This window comes from Thunnus albacares, chromosome 8 (genome assembly GCF_914725855.1).
Source record: "Thunnus albacares chromosome 8, fThuAlb1.1, whole genome shotgun sequence".
NCBI classification, from domain to species: domain Eukaryota; kingdom Metazoa; phylum Chordata; class Actinopteri; order Scombriformes; family Scombridae; genus Thunnus; species Thunnus albacares.
The window spans coordinates 19,072,443-19,082,362 of NC_058113.1; the positions used below are offsets into that span (position 1 = coordinate 19,072,443).

Genomic DNA, 9,920 nt, shown 5'->3' on the forward strand with positions numbered 1-9,920 from the left:
AAATTAGGGTGAACACGGAGGCCCGTATTTTCAGTCCAGCTGAAATAAATACAAAACTTCCGGTAAGAGCCAGATAAACAAATGCTTTTCAGGGCCAGTGATGGACCAAGGTGAATACAGACTGATGACTCCATGTATTTATTTCTTTAATTTACCAGTAGATGGCGTAATTATCTACTTGCTGGCAGATCAACATCTTCATCCAGGGCCCCTAACAAAAAGCTGGGAACCTCTGCTGCAATTGCATGGCCTCCAGTAAAAGAACTGACTGCGGAAAATTAAGTTTTTAATACATGCAGTGCCCCTCTCAAGCAGAAGTGCTGTTACTTTATCGACACTTTGCTCATTATCAGTGATTATATGGTTGTTTTAATGTGATATTTAGGTTGTTTCAAGGATGCAATCTTTCACATGATTTGTTTTAGTAATTGTGTCCATTATTCTAAATTTCAGTTTCTGTTTGATTTTGTCTGTTTTATGCTGCTAGGTTTGATTAATATCAATAAGCACACTTTTGAGAAAGGGATTTTTAATTTCCATGAAGGATGAATAAGTTGAATAAAAAGAAAAACTAATTTAAAAAAGGCATTTTACCAATCTACCATAGCTCATTTAAAAAGTACCCAGTCACATATAAATAAAACGAGCTTTTAGCTATTTCTGGTGCAAAAAATGTACATTGCCCCTGTTAAATAAACAATAAAAATAAATAAATAAAAGTCAGTAAGATGTATTTTAGAGGGGTCCACTGTATGAATTCAGAGCTCACATTAGATTAAGATTTATTACAATATATAGATTGTTACATTGTAAATTACAATAAACCGTGCTCAAACAAATTAGACCATGGGTAACTCCTATTGACTCCTAGTTCTCTGCAGATGTCCTCCAATGAGTACCCCAGATGTGATTTTAATTGTAGTACAATGCACTGCAAAATATTGACATTTCAAAAGGACATGTCAAAACTTTCAAACTGCGTAATAACTCATAACTTTCTCATGTTGGATCATTATTTTGTTTAATGTCAGGCGTTTACTGACGTTGGACCACTAATGATAAAGCCTGGAAGTTTCAGATGATCCAGTTCAGAAACCCGCCCAGTCCCCACAGCCACTCCCCAAACTCCAGCGACATCCCACATTCTGCGCACACAACTTTCTTCTCAGTCTCATCACTTCGCTTGGTCGACAAACTGGACGCATCATCTCACACTCCGGGAATGGGATCTTTACTGGGTTCAAAGAAAAACTTCCAATTTTTTCGAGTTTACGCTTTGCAGAGGCTACTTTTCAAACTGCAGGGATAGTTGTTACTGCAGGTGCAGGGTGACAGCAACAAAGGGCCACCGGCCAATGACTTCCAAGACGCATCAGAAGTTGTCAGGGAGATTCAGACGCTAGAAATCAGTTTAACACCATAAAGTGGGCTTATCTGAGTTAGACGCTGAAGAGAATCTTGTAATTTCAGACCACAATCACTTCAACTGAGGCGTGCGTAAAATATTTGTGCGTAAAGTTGGTGCTGTTGCGCACGGTTGAAATTTAAAATAGCTGAATCCTCGAAGGGCAGCTAATGCAAGAGCGTGTGAAAGACAAGAGATTTGTTAAGTTTTAAATCTGTGAGAAGAGTTAATACTTCGACAGTCATGGCAAAGTGGTTCAGAGATTTCCCTATCAACCTGAAGAACGGAAATGAACGGGTCCGCTCGGCCTCCGAATCTGGTCCCCAAACACGACCAAAACCTTCATTTTCTCGAGACAGTCTGAAAGGAAATCAACGTAAAGATGGTGGAGTGGGGGGTCTATTGGCAGGGAGAAATAGGAAAAATTCGGCTACAGAGTTGGGCCGTAACAACACAGGCTCTGGTGGGACAGTCTGGGATAGTCTCACACCTGGAAAAGGTCGCAAGAACTCCAAGGTCGAGACATCAGACGAGAACCGTCCGGTCAGGACCTCTAGTCTGGCGCAAGCGTACATCAGCAGGATGATCAAAGTGGACAAGCAAGACAAGACCCCCAAACTCAACGGGATAAGTGAACAGAAGATGGCCGAGAGCGAGAAGGGAAAGTCTGACATTAAAACAACGGTGAGTAACTCCTGGGGATGGAAACAAAGCTAATGCAAACCCCATGCACCAACCTTTGATCTTAATATTTCATCTGCTATTTATTTAGAATCAAACCAAACCAGACAGAGGTGGTCATAGCTGCATGCTGATTAAAAGTCACTATAAAGTGCAAAACAGAAATTTCATTGTGGGCTTGAGGTCATTGCTTTCCTTTGTGTTTTCCCTTCCCATCTCAGTTCATAACCCTGTATTCAGTTTCCATCGCTCTCAAAAGAACACAATGCAGTTTCACTACATTGTGTCAGATCAAACGAACAAACACAATGCGCTGACCTCTTTGCACAAGTATTTCCGCTTGTTCCTTCATTACTTGTCACTCAGACATGGACACCACACAGAGACACATACTGATCCCTCCCCTCCTGCCCTGTTGTCTCCACATAAAAGTAACATCTGAATAGGTGCATTGTGCTTTCTGACTTGTCTATTTCCTTCTCACAGCTGATTATCCTGGAGGACTATGCAGATCCTTTCGATGCAGAGAAAACCAAGGAGCAAAGAGAGGCCGAGAGAGCAGGAATGAATGATGGCTACATGGAGCCCTATGACGCCCAGGTCATCATCACGGGTGAGGTCAGAAAGCAGGGTTCAGGGTCAGTCCCCCTGCTCAACTCTTACAGTTTCTGGTTACTATAAAAGAGCCAATTTGGCCTCCTGGTTTCAAACCAGTCTGTCTTTGATTCAGCACTGCTCTGTTTTCTGAGAGATTGCCCTTAAAAAGACAATAAGTCATATTCATATGCTGTACGAAAAATCTGATTAAGTAAAGGCAGAAATGTTGACTGTAGAATGTAGGAAAAAATGCAAATACATGACAGAGATGCACAGCCCAAATAGCTTCCCTGCCTGTTACAACATCACATTGTCAAGACCTTCTTGAGATATAGCAGATCTGAATATATCAAACCATCATTTGATTAAGATAAGTGGTGTCTGGACTGCAGTTTGACTGCTGACAACATTTATTTATCTCTTAAAGCACTTTCAGCTTGTACAAGCTTGTGAAGTTTATAATTCTGTCCATAATATTATGCAAGCCAAGGAGCACTTTTTACACACTTAAGCTCAGTTTGTTTGCACCCACACTATCTCACATTCTTCCTAAAGGGACATTTTAAAGGGACTCAGAGCCAAAGTAGACCCTCAGTCTGCACGCTGACTTCCCTCCCCGCTGGCGGTTGCTATAGGAACAGTGTTGTGCAGGGACAATGGGTGCAGCTTCCTCTTCCAACTTCCTGTCTCCTGCCTCTGTTTCCTTTGCCCCATTCTCTTGATAGGAAGTTGGCCCCAGTGCCCCCCCTCTACACATAGACAAGTGCGCACACACATACACACACAAACACACACATAATACTTTATGGTTGCTTATGTGTGAAAAGAATCGAAAGACCCCCCTCACCCCACCGCAAAACCTACAGGTCCCCTCCACCACCCCCCGGTCTCGCCCAATCACTTCCCAGCAGTCAGGAAGTGGCCTAGCCAGTCAGCCAATCAGCAGCTGTGTTGACCTTTTCTTCCTGTAACTCCATTGTTTGGTCACACAATAGTGCAGACACACAGGCTACCTGTCGGACAGCAAAGAAACACAACAAGTCAAATTCCCCCGAAATATGTAACCACTTGTCATAACAAATACTTTTTGCCAAAGATTATGTGACGTGTTAGATGGTACACAACCATGCAAATGAATTTTGGGTACCTTGCTAGACGTGCATACCTGATAATAATTTATCAGAATGATTTTGTTTTTATTATTAATATTAATTATGTATCATAATTTAATTATTTTACACATAAATAATATCAAGGTTCATCAAAGGTCACACCAGAATGGGAGAGCACACTTACATTATTGATAGGATACCAAGTCAACACATTCAGACCATTTTATAGAACCGAATATTATACAGTATGTACAGGCAAAGCTGTTACTTTGCCATAAACTGTTTGAATTTGTTTGAGGTAGATTAATGGATACTAACTATAGCTGAAAGGGTAACTCCTGCGATTTTTACCTAGATAACAGATCCATAATTAGTCATTGATACAACATCAGTGACTGGCAGTGGTGAAAGAAGTATTCAGAACATTAACATCATTTTTGCCTTTATTTGACAGTCAAAAGTGCAGACAGACTGGTCCATGGCTGCAATCAAACCTTAGATGGTGTGGTTATGCGGCGTGCATCTTAACCAGTAGGCTACCAGGGCACACCTCAAAACCTTTACTTAAGTTAAAGTAGTGGTAGTAAAAATGCTTAATTAAAAACAAAAGTCCTGCATTCTAATTTTTACATAAGCAAAAGAGAAGTATCATAAGAAAAATGTACTTAAAGTTTCAAAAGTTTAAGTTAATTCATATCTTAATAACATAATCATACAATTTATATACAGACTGTAATATTATTAATGCATTAACATGTAAATAGTATTTTCATGTTGATAATTTTAAGTACTTTATATAGTTACTGTTTATAACCATGCATTTTATTCTATAGATTGATCATATGTTTTGTATGTAAAAGATTCATCTGCAAAATAACTAGTAAGTATAGCTGTCAAATAGATGTAGTGGAGTAAAAAAAACAATATTTCCCTCTGTAATGTAGTGGAGTTTAAGTGTAAAATAGCAGCAACTTATGTACAGAACTTAAGTAAATGTACTCAGTTAGATCCCACTACTACTAACTGCTTTATCAAATGAGAGACAAGTGAAAATCATCTACACATTAAAAGTAACTAATCACATGATTGTTCTGCTGTAGAGGTTCGCAGACGGGGCTCCAAAGACCTCCTGAAAGTGTGTGTTCTCCTGGACCGAGGCCAGAGAAAGGGGAAAGGAGAGGAGAGCAAGCCCACGCCTCCAAATATCTACGACACACCATATGAGGGCGGACTGGAGGGCGACAGTGAGGGGGTGTGGATCCCTGTCACACGGCCAGAGTCTGACGTCCGTCCCGCTGGAGAGTACGAACTGCCCTGGGAGTGGAGAAAGGAGGACATTGTTAGAGCGCTGTCAGGTAGAGAAAGGGAGAATGGGATGATGGGAAGGGTGGGGGTGGGGTGGTTAGGGTGTGGAGGAAGGATGCTATGAGTTTTATTTGTACAGTAATGCCACAACAGTTTTATGTTTGCTTTAGAGAGGAAACAAAACAATCCCGCTGAATCAATTTCCAGAGATGTGTTTACTTTGGTAGCTCTGGCACGCTTTGATAGAATTTTATCATGACCGGTCGATATTGTCTCTCCTGTTTCCTTCAGCTCAATTTGAGGCAGTGGATTGTTCTCCCAGTAAAGAGAATGGTTCAATCTCAGGCCGCCAGCAGCAGCAGCAGCAGCAGCAGCAGCAGCAGCAGCAACATACCCTGAGACAGAAGAGCTGGAACCACAAAACACTTGTCTCCTCTTCCCCGTCCTCCTCCTCTTCTCCCTCCTTTCCCTCCTCTCCTATTCTCAAACTCTCCCCTCTCACACCCCCTTCTCCTTCCTTCCCCACCCTCAAACTCTCACCACTCTCACCCTCCTCCAGCCCAAACAAACTTTCACCTCCCTCCCCTACCTCCCCTGGAGCCCCACTGGATGGGGAGGCAGCCAAAGTGGAGCCCAGTCTGCCGCTGGAGAAGCAGAGGTAAGAAGAGAGAATACATATCCGGACATTGGAATTATACCTCCTTTTTATAGGCAAAGAGGCAACATGACAAAGGGGAAAGTATGCCCGAATTGATTATTATGCTCAACAGACACTTTCTAAAAAATATATATATAAACACTTACAATTAGAGACTCAAAAGGTAAGTATTAGCAAAAAAATTGAAAATATTTGAATCTATATTACATCATTGTATAAGAATTAGTAGACCCTGCTGACTAAGAAATAATATGACGATGCATTTTTAAATTATCCATATACATACCTTGGTATAAACAACAATTAATTTGATAAATTTAAACATACATACAGTATGTAGCTCTGTATATAGCAAATAAGTCCTGGGTTCAAATCCAGGCTTCTCCCACAGTATAAAGACATGCAGGTCATATGAATTGGAAACTCTAAAATGCCACGAGGGCAGAGTTTTAAAGTGTTATTCCATTTATATATCAGACTTTTGATAGACTTGTGATGGCCTCCTGCCTATCCTGCCTCCGGCATGTTGCGATGTACAACAATGTCCCCTGCAACCCTGAACAAGATTAGTGAGTAGAGCTAATTAAACAAATGAGGGCTGAAACATTGTATTGTTATTACTTAACAAAATGAACACCACATTTATCATAAACTCTACAGAGTAAATTGGAAGTCCTTTCCCCCCGGCCTGTAAAAACACAGAAAGATTTAGTTATGTTTGCACTGGAAAAACTGCACTCTTCAGTGTTGGCTGCCAATTAATTTTCCCTTAATGAAAGTTGTAAAGCAATCAAGCAGATTTACATCAATATTTGATCTGATGGCTCACAAGGTCAAATACAGTCCACACGCTGCCAGTGTTCTTGGCCAAAATGTCATATATGATATATTAAACATGGCACTGTAATTTTAAGTGAAATTGGACATATATTACTGAGAGTGTAAGCCAGCAGCAGCCCCTGAAGCACACTCTCAGAATGAGGTGCTGGATGCAGAGTTCACCCTTGAGGTGAGGTTTGATTGAATAGACAGGAGGGACTCATTTCAACTGTAAACCTTCCTTTTCCCTTATATCACTAAGCATGGCCTTTCTGTTCAAATGGAACATGTGAGGAACATGCTCAGAGCATGTTAGCATTTGTTCCTCTCATGTTGTAGTTGAATGTCAGTGTGTTTTGCCTCTTAGCATTAAGGCCACATACAGCCTGTTTATAAATGGCTCTAGCCTGTAGCCACTGTCAGCACCACCTTGTGTCCTAATAGGCCTCCCTCGACCCTCTGCACGGCCACATGCATTTTGTTTATGCATTTATTTATCTATCTGGCCTCTCAAGTTCACCTTTGACACTGTAAACGCGTTCAGTCCACAACATAAATCTGTCTGTCTGATTTACGGTGACTGTAAATCTTTGTCAGCCTGTTTCCTTCTTCCCGTCAGTCTGTCTGTTCTCTCTGTCTCTCTCTCTCTCTCACCATCATCACCTATCATTAAGTTGACATCTGACTTATCTCCATATGTCACCGTGCTATATGTCAGTGATCTTCTGTCTCTCTCTGCATCCCCCCCCCCTCCTCCCCTTCTCCCTCCCTCCCTCGCCTCTCCAAGCTGGTACCATGGCAGTGTGAGTCGGCAGCAGGCTGAGGCTCAGCTGCAGCGCTGCAGGGAAGCCAGCTTCCTGGTGAGAGACAGCGAATCAGGAACCAGCAAGTACTCCATCGCTCTGAAGTGAGTGTACAGATGTGTGTTTCGCCTTTGTGTGTGTGTGTGTGTGTGTGTGTGTGTGTTTGTTGAGCACAGTACATGCACGCTTTATAATGCAACGTGTACATATTTATTTATGGTGCTATTTTTAACCCCCTTTGTTTCGCCGCATCATGATCTCAGTTTTATTTCGGTTACAATAGTGTCATTGAGAATCTAAAATATAGCTCTCTGATTTTTATTTTCCTTTTATTATTCCACATGTCTTCCTGGCAGTTAAAAATAAGCATGATCATGGCACTTATCCTGTTAGGTAGTGTATTTAAAAGACAAGATATGAATGCATCAATTTTCAAAAACATCATATAACATATTTAGGTGTTGGTGCTTTGCCTTCAACCCTGTTTGACTATATTTATGATATCACTAAGGAGCTAGAGTATCTGGCATTATCGTGGCAATCTGTAAGGCGTTCATGCATGAGATGTGTGTCATTTGTGGAGTAGACACTACTGATAAGTGTGCCAGGAACAGGTTCTTTAGGAGAATTGTGTGTGTGTGTGTGTGTGTGTGTGCGCGTGTGTGTGCATACGCCTGAGTGCACATTGGTTGTACGCTGCTCATTCATTTGAGAGTCCACATCATTAACTCCATTTACACATCCACTGAACTTGGGAAAACGCACAGCCTCATTTAGGGAAAGACAGATAAAAGAGCAAATTCTTTAATTACAAAATCTATATAATGCTTCCGTTTTTCATCATCTTATAATTCTTAGCTGTAACTGGGGTTATGTAACTTCTACTTGCTAGCCTGTTGCTTTTGATGGTATTTTAGCTGACAATATTTTGTGTCTCTCTCCCTGTTTCCTGTGTAGGACCAGCCAGAGTTGTGTGCACATCATTGTGGCCCAGACCAAGAGCAGTAAGGGCTTGGGCTACACACTGGATCAGAGTAGCTGTGTCTTCTCCAGTATCCCTGAGCTGGTCCACCACTACCACACGCACAGACTGCCTTTCACTGGAGCAGAGCACATGACCCTGCAGCATCCTGTGCCCAGGTCACACTGACATGCATAGAGGACAAACACAACACATTGGGACACAAATGCACACGGGCAGAGACATGTATGACACATATATGCACAAATGCGCACAGATACACACACATAAACTTGCTAATACATGTGCATACACACATACTCAAAGACGTGCTGCTTTGGATTCACCTGTGTACTACTTTAATAAGTTTATATGTTAACTTTGGGCATGTTTGCACCGTCTAAATGCGCTACCTAGTGGTCAAATCAGATACTACAATAACCACGATGACAGTGCTGCCTGTTTTCAATCTAAAATCAACAAAACATACACCAGCAGGCACACACAAGCTATATTGAATGTATTTATAGATACAGGAAAACCATTCCTTCTTCCACTGCCAAGTGTATTTGCCCATTGTTTTGTCCATTGACTCTATAGACCATCAATGCCATGCAAATCAAATTAATCTCCACAATACCTGAAACAATGCACTGCACTTACTATAACCAATTTTAAATTTCAAAGTAGGTGCAGAGGCTTATAATCTCATGTCTTTACACAGAGGTGCTGAAATAGTCGATGACCATGCCTGTCAGTTAGGCTTTGGTCTGTAAGATCAATACACCTGATTGGAGTATATTCATTCATTCATCTGACATGTCAATCAGCCTATCGATCTATCCTGAAAATCAGGCTCATTTGCCAACCACTCTGTCTGTCGAGAGAAGGAGCTTTATTGATTAGATGATTAGAATTAGTGTAGTGGGAGGGGTCTTATAACATTACAGTACCCAGTCAGCAAAAATGTTTAAGTGTGCAAATAAATATGTGAATATCATGTCAATTCATGTGTCCTCGCTGTAATCTAAATATGAGGTTATGAAAAAGCTATCTTACTTATTGTGAATGAACCGACCTGCTTTACCCTAAATATATGATGTATGTATGAAGTGATTGTTGGATATTGCCAAGATTTTTTTTCAACCACACCATGATGTGGGCTGTATATTGTTGTTGTAAGACATTTATTCAGTAAATAAAGGAAATTTGATTTTAACTGAAGACAAACCATTTTAATTAATGGACAAGCTGGTAGCAACATTCAAAGCAAGGTTTCAGGGGAAACAGAGATGAGAATCTAACCAGAATGAATCTGTGTGCTTTTCTCATGTAGCTGTAAAACCATTGACCTGAGTGTGAAATTAATCACAGTTACACACACACACACACACACACACACACACACACACAACCTCACACATGCTCACACATTCAAACGTGAGCACACATATGAGCGCACGTACAAAACGCAAACATAAATAGTGTTCAAACGAATAGCATTTACTCACACAACCTTTTTTTTCCCCCAAACAGTGGCGTATTTAAAACCTCGCCAACACACACATAAGCTTTATCC

At 41.0% G+C, this 9,920-nt stretch overlaps 1 protein-coding gene across 1 annotated transcript; it reads left to right on the forward strand.

The window, feature by feature from the left end:
- Positions 1-1,155: 1,155 nt before the first annotated feature.
- Positions 1,156-9,560, forward strand: she (Src homology 2 domain containing E). Its single transcript, XM_044359934.1, has 6 exons — positions 1,156-2,089; positions 2,573-2,699; positions 4,896-5,150; positions 5,392-5,758; positions 7,365-7,484; positions 8,338-9,560. Exons 1-6 carry the CDS (start codon positions 1,649-1,651, stop codon positions 8,528-8,530), a joined length of 1,503 nt encoding a protein of 500 aa, XP_044215869.1. The 5' UTR covers positions 1,156-1,648; the 3' UTR covers positions 8,531-9,560.
- Positions 9,561-9,920: the final 360 nt, after the last annotated feature.